Genomic DNA, 14,723 nt, shown 5'->3' on the forward strand with positions numbered 1-14,723 from the left:
TGATTAAAAGAACAACATGCAAAATTACAAAAAACCTTTGAGGAGTTTCCCCATGGTTGCAACTTCATTTCACAGAAGTTTTTGGTGTTCTGTGATTAGGTGAAATCTGTATCATACCATTAGAAGAAAATGGATGTATTTAGGGTTAAAGAACTAGAACAAATTAATTGGGGAAGAAATTAATAAATATTGTATTCCAAGATAGCATATTAATTTAGCAACAAAAATGTTCATTTCAGCATTACTCTCCTCATGGGAAGAGTGAAACACAAAAACTCAAGTGGAATAAATCCCAGGGTCACAGGTCTTTGCTGGCTGATGCCAGGTTACTTTTTAAAATCCCTTTTTGTACTGTGTATTGCTTGCTTCCTTGCATTCGTCAAGGCATAAGTCAGGCAAGGCCCAGAACACTCAAAAGGGAGGAGTTAAATGTATTCACTCATCCCATGAAGAGTCCCAAGCAGGTTCAGACTTTTCTTCATTTACCCCGTGAAAAGAAATTTTAGAATTCTAGAAACTTAAACATAGTCCTGGTTTCTGATGTTGATCTTGGACTTGCTCCCATTCTGTGTCAAGGATCTAAGGTTTGGCAACCTCACTGCAGATGTTCAAAATCTCAAGTGATTGGAGAATATTAGAGCATCTTAACTTAAAGTGGCTGTGCATATCTGAATGCTGCATTAGGAATATGAATAGACTGTTAGGATATGTTACTGGACACTGCACCTAGATAGAGTAACAGAACTCTCTCATATGATCCCCATGCAGAAAATCTCTTGTTTGTTGGCAGCCAATTGAAGATTTGTTTAGTTTCTTTTCTTTAAAATTTCAAGACTTGGCTCTGACTATATGCACACAGTGAGAGAATGCCAGGACATAAATGTCACTGATAATACTCTGGGTAGCTCATTGTCATCATGGCAGCTATTTACTCTGAAGCTACTGGCCACCATTGAGATGAAGTTTGTATATGGAAATTCCAGATTTATACCAAGGATTAATTTGGTCCATTGTGCTGATCATCTCTTCCGCAGCTAGCTTATTGCAATGAATGCTGCACATGCACACATATTTGTCCTTCCTCTCTGGTTCCTCGAAATCACAGGGGTCTGTGTCCATAATGGAAGAGGTGATTCACTCAAGGGAGTATATTGCACAATAGTTTGTTGACCCTCTTGCCTACTTCAATTTAATTTAATTTTTTTGGAGACAGAAGGCAGTTGGAAATCTTTTCCTTTCTGGAGCCACCCCACATCATCTTTTGAATCTCCCTTTGCCTCGCTACCCTTTAATCTAGTGGAGGAGTAAAGCATGCCTGCCCTGTATACCCTGTTCTAGACCGGCCAGGAGGGGTTCTGTGAGTGTATGCTGCTTTTATAGTCATCCCACAAGACAGGCATATTATGTCTTCCTCTGAGCCTGGCCCTTATGTGCTAGGGAGGAGGATCCCAAAGGTAACTCTTAAAGATCTCCCAGGAGTATGTTCCTACCGTCAGCATGAGGAGCAGAAGCATGTGTCAGTATTGAAGCAGGTTCTCTCAGGGTATTTGGGTGGCCCAGATGAGGTCTACTTCTCTGGTGGAGTGTCCTTGTTTGGTGAAGGCAGTTTTAAGTGTGCTAAAATGTGTATTCTGAACTTTCTCCTTGGAGCATATTCTGTGATATCTGAGTGCCTGGATGTAGATAACAGATTTCTTGGAGTGTTTGGGTGATTACTGGATCTCTGAAGGTAGATGTGGTGATTCATGGGTTTCTTGCAGATAGTTGTCTGAAAGGTTCCATTGTGAAGCTGATCGTGGTGTCTAGGAAGTTGATGCTGGTGTGGGAGAGTTGTAAAGAGAATTTGATGGATGGGTGGTGGTTGTTGAAATAGTGGTGGAAATCTATGAGGGAGTTTAGGTAGTCTGTTCATAGGATGAAAATATCATTGATTTAACTCAGAACTATCTCTGGTTTCATGGTGCATTTGTCCAGAAATATTTTTTGACATTTTGGTTTACTGGGAGAATCTGAATAGTAGTTTACCAGCATACAATGTTGGTCAGATTTGCATGTACAACATTTGATGCCGAAAACAACTCTTGCATACAGTGCTCGGTAGTGCTTTCCATAGAGAGTGGAGATGGATGTTTGCTTTAAAAAGTTCTCCATGACTATTAGTTTTAATTTTTAAATGAAATCCCTTTGAACGCGTTTCCTACCCTTGTTGGTCATTTTGTCCAAACACGCTAGTGAATGAGATTGCTGACAGAATATTCGTGGAGGCAGCACATTTTAAGTGAATATTGACTAAAGAATTTTTGTGTGGAAAATACATTTAGAATGTATAAATATAAGTACTTACACCAAAAAGACTGATTACTGTGAGTCATGCTTATCCAAACAAGGAACTGGAATGACCTATGTATTCAATTAAAACACATCACCAAAGTTCAAATTGTGAGTATTGAATATTCACAACAAACCTGCAAATGGTTATTGGTCAGTTTATAGACAGAAAAAGAAGTGACATTTGTCAATCACTACAATTTTTTCAACAGACTTTACTCATGACCTAAAGATAATCAGAATACCAAACTACCTCAATAACACCTTGGGTCAGTTACACTGTGGCTGTTTTCTCTCTGGAGAGAATGGCTCCTTCATGTCTGTAGAAATATATGGAATCCCAGAGCCTTGGTAAAGGGAGCTGATTTGCTTCTTCCTATGTGTAGATATAGATTTCACTCAGAAGCAGGGGCGGCTCTAGCTTTTTTGCCGCCCCAAGCACAGCAGGCAGGCTGCTTTCTGCGGCATGCCTGCAGGAGGTCCCCGGTCCCGTGGAGTCGGCGGCACGCCTGCGGGAAGTCAGCCGGTCCCGCAGCTTCGGCGTACCCGCTGCTGAACTGCTGTCAAATCCATGGGACCGGGGACCTCCCACAGGGAAGCTGCCAAAGGCAACCTGACTGCCGCCCTTGCAGGGACCGGCAGGACGCCCCCCGCGGCTGCTGCCCCAGGCACGCGCTTGGAGCACTGGTGCCTAGAGCCGCCACTGCTCAGAAGGAAGCAAGAAGTCTTATCACGTGAGCTAGATGTACGCACCAGCCTTTTTTGGATGCATGAAGGAAACAGAAGGCTGTGAATATATCATGGCAATCAGGAGTTTTACTGAGGCCTGGTGAAGAATGTACAATAGACTTTTTGTAAGCTTCTTGGCCAGGGAATTCACCCCTGAAGAATTACTGAATCACAGGAGGACAGAATCAGCATTTTTTGTTTGTTTCAGGGAGTGTGAGAATAATATCCTTTTCCCGATTCTTCCATTGGTGGAGCTTTAACATGCCAAAAATAGTAGGGAAGGAAACTTGAAATGAATGATTAATTCTTTTAACATAAAAGTTTCCTGTAAGTTTTGATTTATGAGTCAGCCTTTTATTTGCAAATAATTTGCTATAATAGCATCTAGTTTGACAAGATTTCGGACGGATGTATGTTTTGCAACTAACAGTAGGGAAGTGGCTCATAAGGTGATTGTGATTGTGTAAATTAAGTTTCTCCTTGTTTGGCTGGATAGGGTTAAATGCCTGTGCCTGAATAGGAACAATAGGGTCATGTTAGATGGCTGTCCTAACTGTTGAAATCCAACCTTGTGAGAATGTTCCTGAGTCCATAAAATGAAACTATTATCAGGTAGGGTTGAACAATCCTGACAGTCAGGGGCGGCTCTAGAAATTTGGCCTCCCCAAGCAGGGCGGTACGCCGCAGGGGGCACGCTGCCGGTCACCGGTCCCGCGGCTCCGGGGGACCTCTTGCAGACGTGCCTGCGGAGGGCGCACTGGTCCCGCGGCTCCGGTGGACCTCCCGCAGGCATGACTACGGAAGGGCCGCCTGCCGCCCTGCCGGCAAAATGCCGCCCCAAGCGCGCGCTTGGCGTGCTGGGGTCTGGAGCCGGCCCTGCTGACAGTGTAAGGTAAAAGTTTTAGGGGGTTCTCTCTCTTTCTGATAGAAAGAAATAAAAACTTAAAAACACTGCAGGTTAAGAAGGATCAGCTTTTTGTTTAATCTAGGCAGAAAGGTAGCATAGTGAGTTATCAATTCCATGAATACTGAGTCCAAGTCAGGACATAAAGAAACTCTGTATGGTGATAGTAGGCACTATAGACTATGCTGCTTGGTCCGAAAGCTAGAAAGCCAGGGGAGAATTACAGGGTCTTACTGTCTGTCCTGTAGCCAATATAGAGTCCTTATCATGGAGGCCTGTCTCTTCTCTGTTGCATGAAAACGCTATAGGTAGATTTCTAGGTCTTTCAGGGAAAACCAAAGACCTGTTTAAATATAACTCAGTAACATTTGGTTCAGCTGCTCAGAAATCAGGAAAGTTGCACAATAGAGACTCTCTTGGTTCTTGCAAAGCTCCTCCAGTTTATCGATATTGATCTCTCCTTTCACAGCACTGCTAAAAATTTCCCGGTGGGGCTTGGAAACATTGTGAGGTGCTCTAAACCCTGGCAGATTGAGAGTTCTGAGAGTGCCCTAGAAGTGACCTTTTCAGACTCCATAAGGAAACCAATTTTTCTGCTTTGTTTTCAGAGCCTTTTGCTGATCATCCAGCCAAGTAATAACTTTAACAAAGCAGGTTTAAAAAACACCGTGGGCTTTTATGCCAGCTAGGAAAGGGATTGATTTGAGTTGGGTAGGAGCTGGGATGGAGGGGAGGATATCAAGGAAGGGTCAGCTCCTAGCTTGCAGGTTATAGAAGAAGCTCTCTAAAAGAAATATACCTTAAACTTTGTTCAACATTATATGGTGATTGGACTTCTTACAGTACATAAGAGGAAGGAAGAACATAAATGTCAGTGCTTTCCTCCTGGATTTCAGCGGCTAAAGACTCGGGTGTATATATACAGCATGTGAATGTTAGGTGTAAACTGTCCTTTTGGTTGCCATGTATGGCATTGCTCAGTTGTAGGCCTAAACTTTGTGTGGGCAGTAAAAATAAATCAAACTAATGCTCGCCGCTGCTTCTCTCTGTTTATGTAATGGTGCCCTCTGTCTCAGTAGGGAACCTTTCTCTTGTGAGAGTCACGGACTTTAAATCTGAATATTTTTGCTATTCTTGCTCAACTAGACATGTGGCGCCAGTTCTTGGATTAAATACTTCTGTGGGTGGCTGCTTAGTATTTGCAAGCAAATGTCAGGGCTGCAAATCCTGCCCTGCCCAGAGCAGTGAGAGGCAGCAGAAAAGCTGCCCAGTGCCTCAGCTGCTACAGGATTCCTCAAAGTGGATTGAGGGAACAGAAGTCCAGGTGTGCACTTAATTGCCTCTCTGAGCAGGAGCGAACGTGTCCCGAGCAAGCACTTGCTGCTTGACAGTAACATGCCCAATAGTTAGCTGGGGATGGCTGGACTTGCTTCTTAACCCACAAGACCAATGTGATAGCAAGGCCCACCTCTTAGCACATTTTACGCACTACCAACTGCGTCTGTTCTAATTAGGGCTGGGCAAATGATTGGTTTTTAGGTTTGCTGTCAGTTCAGGGAAGAAAAAATAGGTTCAGCTTGAACCAAATTAGATATCTCTGAAAAATTTCAATGAACCAAAAATATCAACAGAACTTCACTTTTGGGTCAAACGAAACATTTTGTTAATCGATCCATTTAGTGTCAGGGCACTTATTGATGTAAGAGGAAACGAAGTGTTGTATTCACAAAACATCTTGAGGAGCAGACGGTGATGCCCACCTTCCAGTAGTAGCACATTAGTTAGGGCACTCCCCTGGGATGTGAGAGATGTGGGTTCAGCTCTCCTTCTGCCTAATGTGGGGACAGGATTTGAACGTGGGTCTCCCACACTGTAGGAGAGAGCCCCAACCCCTGTGCTAGTCTGTGGTAGGTCTCAGTCTTTCCTGTTGAAGCTGTTCTGCTTTGCATAAAATACTTTAATAGTCATTGGGACACACCCCCAGCACCCCCATGGTCTGAAACGTTTTGCTCAGATCTAGTTCTAACGTTTACAGAAGATGAACAGGATCCTCTGTCAGTCTTTCTTCCTCTTCCCATTTCCTGAAACCCTAGAAGAGAAGATGGGTGGATTTACCTCAAAAAGAAGGGTGATTGTGGTATGGTTAAAGGAGGTTGATTGCCAGTATCCATTTGTTTAGCCAGTTATTAACCACTAAAGTAACTAAAACCGCAGGAACATTTCATTGTGTGGGGTCGGGGAGAAGGGACAAGGTATATCAGTGGAATGTAATAATAGACTACATTGGCTCTTATTTCAAATCTTATAACCTGTTTTACACACTTCAATAGTTAGACCATAAAAATAATGGCCAGGTAATATAATTTGATGAAGCTCCATTGACTTAAGCTGAGGATTGGGCCACATTACTTTTGGCGACGTGTGGTGGAATGGATGAGTCTTAAGGATTCATCTCTCTGACTGGTGGTCAGAAAGGTTTATTTGCATGCAGTTTGAGCCAGCTGATGTATATCAGCATAACTCCATTGAATTCAGTGCCAATTTATGCCATCTGTGGATTTAGCCCTTTAACTATTAGCTGAATAAGGAGTACTCAAACCTACAATAGAATTTTACTATCAGAATTCATTGTGTGTTTGTAGAATCTCCATATAGTAATTTAACTTAGCAACTTTTAATCACCATTTAAGGACAATGTTTGAGTTCTTAGATTACCCCTTTGTCTTTAGCAACATCGCTGTCATTGTGTTGGTTGAATTCTTCCAGGGTTAATTTTTTTTATCCTTTTCTGTTGTTTCAGAGGTTCTTAATTCATTGCCAGAATCAACAGACTGTTCTGATTCAAACATATTTCATTATCTATGAATATTAAACATTTTTGGCAAGTACATCAAGTGCTAAGATAACATGCTTACATAGCTTATTTTTCGACTATATCTAGCCTGATCTGGTCTGGAATATTTTTATACTCTTCAGCTCTGAACATGTATGACTTTTTCAATTAACCACTCATATCAGTTTGTCTATATAAAATTAACACCAATTATGAATGAGTTGGGACACTTCCATGAAACAATTTTCCCCGATACTGACATACAAATTCTGCTTTACATTTCAGACAGATGAAAGGGGATCTGTTATTTCTTATTTAATTTGCAGACTTCAGCCTTTTGTTATCCAGGCATACATAAAGTAACTTAAAATGGTAAAAAATAAAGGTACATTAAAGCTATCTGGCACCAATTTCAAGAGGGAAGGTTTGGCCATAGTCACTGGAGCCAGGATACCCTGGGACTTCTGAGGAAAGCATCCGTTTTAGAGATGAACAGTATTAACAATTTTGTGAAACAAATGACTATGTTCAGACCACAAGTGTGTTTTCCGAACCTCTATAACTTGTCATTCAGAAAATTTTATGACTCTTGATGTTTCCCTGAACTTGCTGAACTATATTCCCCCACAATCACTCAAATGTGGATTTGGTTCCATCATAGACATTCAAGGCCCGATTCTCCTTTTTATCTTCAAGCGCAATGAAGCTGCTTCTGTTTGCCATCAGTGTAAGTCAGAGGGGAATCAGGCTTCTGGAAGGGGCCTGGGATTTTTGCTTTACCCCTTAGGTTTGACATAATGATGAATTTCTTTACAGGGACTGGAGGCTGTTCCCAAGATAAAAAACTGGGCTGGAGATCTGTATTTGCTTGCCAGGTTTTGTTTGTAACATGTGTACACTAAGCGTGGTATTAGTACTGAGCTGCTTATTTCTAGCAGGGAGATCAGACTTATGTTGGGTTGGACATGGTGGCAGGCTTCTTCCTCTGTCCCATTCCCCCATGGGCCTTTCCCCATATGCATACACTTGAGCCCCCACCCACAAGCCAGAGCATCATTCCTGCTTCCCTACCTGTGGTCCCTAGTTGATCTCCCCAGCTCCCTCTTTGGAAAGTTGCACATCACCTCCACCTCCTAGTGTGTCAGCCCATGCAAGGTGGCCTTGATAACATGTGAAACTGCATATGGCTTTTAAAGCATGCTAAACTGTCCAACTTAAAGTCTAGAAGGGATATGAGCTTTACAATGACCAGTTTAGCATGCGTTAAAGTCAGTTCAGTCTGGACTTTTAAATTGTCAGTTAGCAGGTGTTACCTAATACATGCTAACATCACGTCTTTAAATCCTTATCTAGGCAAGGCCAACAACAGGTGAGGGGAAGAATTACTGCATCTGGGGGTGGGGGAGAAGTCACAGATAGACAGAGGTGGATGTTGTGGATACTCTGAGGTGAGGGAACCTGACCATACAAAGTGAGGGTGCCAGATGAGGTGCCACATATTTTACTTCTCCTAGGCAAACCCTGGATTAGACCCAGATTAGAAACTGGCTCTCTTCATATGGACAGGGGTTCTCAAACTGGGGGTTGGGATCCCTCAGGGGGTCGCAAGGTCATTACATGGGGGGTTGTGAGCTGTCAACCTCCATCCCAAACCCCACTTGCCTGCAGCATTTATAAAAAAGTGTTTTTAATTTATAAGGTGGGGGGGTCGCACTCAGAGGCTTGTGATGTGAAAGGGGTCGCCAGTAAAAAAGTTTGAGACCCCATGGTATAGAAGCTACTTATTTAAAATGTCTGGACTGCAGTAGCAGTTCAAACTCTAATTTTGTTGTCTCTGTTACCCATTCTTGCTTTGCTAGATGGGGAATAACATTCACATTTCACTGGTACCATCTTCTACCATTCCAAGTGCTTTCATAATCCCCAACATGTGTGGAAAACTTGGAAAGGATGAGCCGCATTTAAGAAATTAAATCAGTGCACCAGTTCCACACAATATTAAAATATCCTACATATTTTTGAAGCGTATGTTGTGTATATGCAGTATATCTGAGTTGTTACATCCAGAACTGTTTGACCCCATAAGTGACTTTATTTTTGTTTAGGATAGTGCAATTTGATATGACTAACATACATTGCTACTTTATGCCTTTGCTCCCTGCTCCACGAGACTGTTCAAGTATGCAAAGACTATTAAAGAAATCCTATGGGAATTTCTTCCTCTGTTGCAAATACAGCATTCTTGAAGAATGAAGTAATCCAAATTTTTTCTTACATGGTTACATCCTGTCTCTGAGGAGCTTTGTGGTTTGTGCTGACGACAAAATGCTGGCAGAAATACCCACCGAATAAGCTGTCATTTAAATGTTGTCTATCAAACATGTTTACAAGCTCTTTAATGGAGCAACCAGTTCTAATAAATTTACAACGCTAGAGACTGACCTGTCATTCATAGTATGCCATTTATAAATGGAAGTGCTGGAATAAGGGACGCTTGGCTTTTCTAGCTGCTTCTTCATTAGTAGTAGTAATAGAACTATTGTGGCAGTGCCTTGAAGCTCCAATCGAGCACCAGAATAATGCTCAGCACTATTTAAAGTCTGATAGAGTTCTTGTCATATGCATGTTCACACCTGTATACACATTCATATATATATGAGCATGTGCATTTATATAGTAATATATGTACAAAAATGCATACATGTATACCCCTGGTGATTTTGGACGCTTCAGTTTGCAGGTGCCCAAGTTGAGAAGCTGAGATCCTTTCAAGGGGATGATTTCAGAAAGTGTTCAGTGCCCACTCTTTGAAAATCAGGCCTTTTTAATGTGTATTAAGTGGGGCACCACTCACTCTTGAAAATCTTGGAGAGGCAGAGGAATGCATGCGCATTGAAGAATGCCAGTCAGAGATGAACAACATTTGTAATAGTTTTCATCACCCTGGTGCATTCACCCTTCACCTTATGGCTGAGTAAACTTAAAAGTCCATTTGCAAGTAAAATTGGGAAAGAATAACAGACACATTACATTAGTCATAGTTCAAGTTTGCAGTTTAGAAAAATGTTTTTCTAATGGTTAGCTATCACTCTTCTGTCCGAATAGTCCTGCAATAAACCTCATAAGATTTTGGATCTTGGAGAAAATGTTGCTTTGTTCTTGGTGTCTGTCTCATTTTGAAAAAAAAGTCCATTGTGGTAAAACACATAAGTAGATCTCGTTGGACAATGATTTCTTTTTCCCTTAAAATTTTTTGATGCAAATAATTTTTAGCTGTTGTTGAAAATTTTCTTCAATTTTTTTTCAGGTTTTAATTAGAAAAACTACACCCTTTCCCCTACAAAAAAATCAGTTTAAAACTGAAAGCCCAGGGCTGGAAATTTTGTGAAAATTTCCATTTCACCAAAAAAAAAAAAGACAATTTTTTTTCCATCCGCACATATTACTGCTGGGTAGCAGGAATGTGTGCAGTTCTAAACTGAAGGTTTCATACTTCTTCCATTTGTCTGTCACTGTAGACTATGACATATAGCTGCTGAAATAAAAAATAGAGAGAACATGCATCACTGTCCTTTTAAAATTTTCATCTTGTAGCAAATTTTACAGGAACACAGTGTTATGCCATGCAATTCACCTTGCAGGGTAAGAAACCGTGTCTAGCCATGAAGGAATTTGAAATGGCCAGGATTGTTTTATATTCAAGAACAATTTGTCTCTGTAGAAATAAGATCATTCTATGAATTTATGATTATAATAATTCACTTAGAATAAAATGTTCAAAGAACCCTTTGAAAGTGTGCATGGGGTATGTCAGCTTGTGCTTTTTCTCTGTCTTCAGAACGATGCCTGTTTTGCAAAGATCTTTGAGTTGAAAATTGAACTTGTCCAAAGTGCACCTAAGGTCTGTGCAGATACAAATTTTAGATGTGTTTTTTGGCACAGGGGCCTCAATAATGATTTTGAATGTGGCAAGGTCCTGGCAGTCAGGAGAGCAGCCAGGGCATCGCTTGACTGTTCTTGGACTCACCCAGCAGTTACCTATTGCCTGCAGACCCTTTCTCTTTACAAAACAGTCCCTGTATTCTAGAGCGAAACAGAAGAAAGATGATAAACCCCATTAGTTCACTTTATAAAATTGGTCCCCAATCTCCAGCCTCTTCATACCTCCCCTTCCCAACAAGTACTGCAGATTCTTTCCTTTTTCTCTTTTCGATTATTTCTCTTCTGGCAGATTTTCCCAGTGTACATCATGTTTTATCTGTGTGAAATTTAAAAAGCAGAGCTAGAACAGGCAGGATGGGATCACTGACTTTCATTTGATACTGTACAAGACACTATTTATGGATAAGAACCCTGAAAGTGGTGTGTTAGGTGTGGGGAGTTTGTCAGGCCTGATAGGAGTTGCTGTTACAGAACAGTGAACCCTGTGCATGTTGACACTTGAAGTGTTTTAAGGTTCATAGACACATATTACGCAATGTTGTAGGTGCCGTAAATTGACTTTTCACATGTCTTGATGATCTTCATTGTGCTTTCAGGTTGCTCAGGAGAAAGGAAACTGCTCTTTTCAGAAAAACCCTAACCCATGTGTCATCCCTCAAGAAAATGACAATATTTTTCATACCATCTTTTCTTTTTTAACCAAGTCTGGCAGAAAAGAACTGGTAAGAAATTCCATATATGACTGAAATTTAAAAGGGTCATATATTATAAATGTGTTTGTAAGAGGAATGTGAATAAGTCAACTAATTTTTTCTTTTCATAGTAACTTTCATGTAATCTAAAATAAGAATTATATTTTATTTGTGTAGTCCTCAGAGATCTCAGTCCCTCACTGGAAGCTTTGATGCTACCAAAGTACAGACAATAAAAAATAACACAAGTATTAAAGGTTGAATAATATCTTCTGATACTAAAAGAAAAAAGACTGATAAGTTCGAAGAAATGCAGTGGGTGAAAAATTATATAAAATCAACGTAACCAGCTAATGAGCTGATGCAAAGCCCATTGATGTCATTGGGAGTCTTTCCATTGTTTTCTTTGCACTTTGCATCAGGCACTAAGTGCAGAACTTCATGTACAGCACCATGACATTTAAGATTTAAATAGCTGAAATCATGAAATTTACAATTTTTAAAATCCCGGGACCGTGAAATTGACCAAAATGGACCATGAATTTGGTAGGGCCATACCTATAAGTTACAGGTGCTTGCCTTTCTCAGCACTCCCACCCAAATGCATTGACGGTCATTATGATTTAGTGGTCCTCCAGACCCTATAGGAGTGGGATGGGGTGGGGGAAGCGGGAGTTAGGCAACAGAGGGAGCAGCTTCCCTGTGTTGTATGGCATTGTATGAGGGCATAGTGTGGTTTGCAGGACTCATGCCAAACTGCAATCAGGACAGAACAATCATTGGAAGAAACCATTTGGAGTAGCTTAGTATAAGGTACCTGTTGGCAGGTTTTTGCTACTGATTCTGTGGCTCTGCGCAACCTCGTGATAAACCAGCTCTCAAAAACATGCTACTCAGCATGCACTGCCACACCCCCTCCCAGCTGCATGTAACATACACTAAAGAATGAATATGATTGAATACATGGCAATTGCTGTGCATGCCAGTGCTTGCAAAGTATGCCAGACAAATGTATCGCACAATTAGGAAAAGGATGGGGATTTTACACCTTATTATGAAGCATCTAGTATTGGCCTCTGTCTGATACAGGCTTTCAAATGAGAGGATCCATTGGCCTGTTCCAGTATAGCAATTTCTGGGTTTAAAGTAGACACCCACTTTTCCTGATATTTTTGAGAAGGAAGGATTGGACTTTTATATTGCTTTGGCTATCAAACAATGTCAAGTTAAATTGTTATGTGACTTGTATGTGCAAACACTTGGTCAGACTTTATAAGATATAAATGAATGTGTACCTCGTACCCCTGTTATCTCTGGGCACAATCAAGCCCTAATCATGCCAGATCTTTCCTTTTTCTCTTTTTGATTACTTCTCCTCTGGCAGATTTTCCCAGTGCACACCATGTTTTATATGTGTGAAATTTAAAAAGCGGCGCTAGAACAGGCAGGATGGGATTACTGACTTTCATTTGATACTGTACAAGACACTATTTATGGATAAGAACCCTGAAAGTGGTGTGTTAGGTGTGGGGAGTTTGTCAGGCCTGATAGGAGTTGCTGTTATAGAACAGTGAACCCTGCGCAAGTTGACACTTGAAGTGTTTTAAGGTTCATAGACACATAATACGCAATGTTGTAAGTGCTATAAATTGACTTTTCACATGTCTTGATGATCTTCATTGTGCTTTCAGGTTGCTCAGGAGAAAGGAAACTGCTCTTTTCAGAAAAACTCTAACCCATGTGTCATCCCTCAAGAAAATGACAATATTTTTCATACCATCTTTTCTTTTTTAACCAAGTCTGGCAGAAAAGAACTGGTAAGAAATTCCATATATGACTGAAATTTAAAAGGGTCATATATTATAAATGTGTTTGTAAGAGGAATGTGAATAAGTCAACTAATTTTTTCTTTTCAGAGTAACTTTCATGTAATCTAAAATAAGAATTACATTTTATTTGTGTAGTCCTCAGAGATCTCAGTCCCTCACTGGAAGCTTTGATGCTACCAAAGTACAGACAATAAAAAATAACACAAGTATTAAAGATTGAATAATAGCTTCTGATACTAAAAGAAAAAAGACTGATACAGTTCGAAGAAATGCAGTGGGTGAAAAATTATATAAATTCAATGTAACCAGCAACTGAGCTGATGCAAAGCCCATTGATGTCATTGGGAGTCTTTCCATTGTTTTCTTTGCACTTTGCATCAGGCACTAAGTGCAGAACTTCAAAGCGTATTTGCAGCTTGACTTGAAGCAATGTAATGTATATACAATAGAAATACATAGATTCTTGTTGAAAATGTTTTTCTGCAATAAATTTTTCTCTAATCCTTTTATCTCAGTGGAGGTATTCTGATCAGGAAGTAATAGATAGCAGGGTTTACTTGCCAGGGCTGAAATTTATCCCTGGGCAGAGAGGCCCAGTACAATGCATATTCTGTGTCCAATTCCAGTTTAAGTGCACTGACCTCAGTTCAGGGATGAATTTCCTGTGACACGTTTTTATGAAGTTCTGGAATGATTATGATTCTGCAGATTCTGAAAACAGACACTGTTTTGTATAAGGAAGGTGTACAATCAGTTATACTGATTCATCAAATGACTGTTTTCATTCAATCAGCAGGAATGTTTAATATTGCTCGTTAGTTTTAAATGAATGATTTCCTTCCTTCCAAATACATCTTAAGGCCTTTTACTTATTTCCCTTAGGACTGTGAAAGACCAGGAACATCCTGCTTAATTGTACGCTGTAACTTAAGCTCACTAGCAAAAGCAGAATCCCGCAATATAGATGTTTACATGCTGCTAAATACAGAGATATTAAAGAAGGTAAGTGCTTCTGCCTCTTTCTAGCTCATATGCTAAATACTAATTTAAATATACTTATATATTGAAATATATATGAAGCATTGAATATTGCCTCTGTCTAGTTTAATTTTTTTCACTGAAAAGTTTTAAGTTTATCAATAAAAATTTCCATTTGAAATTTTCATTGAGGTCAAAATTTTCTAATTGTTTTTGTTGAAACCATAAATTGAACATTATTTGTGTTTAAAAATTTCAGATTTTGGTTAAAATGTTCAGTTTTTGGTTTTTCAAAAACCAATACGTTTTACTGAAGCCCACAATTATTTACTGAAGTGAGTTTTGAAAACTTAACTTGTTTCAGGTTTTGGTTTTTCATTGAAAAAATAAATTAAAATGGCAAGAAATTTAGAAAAAAGTAGTTTTTATTCTAAATATCCTATGAAGAACAGCTGGCATTTTTCAATCACTCTAATTGCTGTATATCT

The 14,723-nt window shown here is 40.0% G+C and overlaps 1 protein-coding gene across 3 annotated transcripts in view; it reads left to right on the forward strand.

The window, feature by feature from the left end:
• Positions 1-14,723, forward strand: part of ITGA9 (integrin subunit alpha 9) — a 298,314-nt gene that overhangs the window by 241,378 nt on the left and 42,213 nt on the right. For 2 of the 3 annotated variants that reach the window (XM_039526656.1, XM_039526654.1), the window contains exons 24-25: positions 11,333-11,458; positions 14,140-14,259. In XM_039526656.1, the coding sequence (XP_039382590.1) occupies positions 11,333-11,458; positions 14,140-14,259 (246 nt within the window). Of the gene's footprint in view, positions 1-11,332; positions 11,459-13,119; positions 13,246-14,139; positions 14,260-14,723 lie in introns of all 3 variants that reach the window. The other variant, XM_039526655.1, reaches the window with a different exon arrangement.

The sequence above is a fragment of the Mauremys reevesii genome, linkage group 2, assembly GCF_016161935.1.
Source record: "Mauremys reevesii isolate NIE-2019 linkage group 2, ASM1616193v1, whole genome shotgun sequence".
NCBI lineage: Eukaryota > Metazoa > Chordata > Testudines > Geoemydidae > Mauremys > Mauremys reevesii.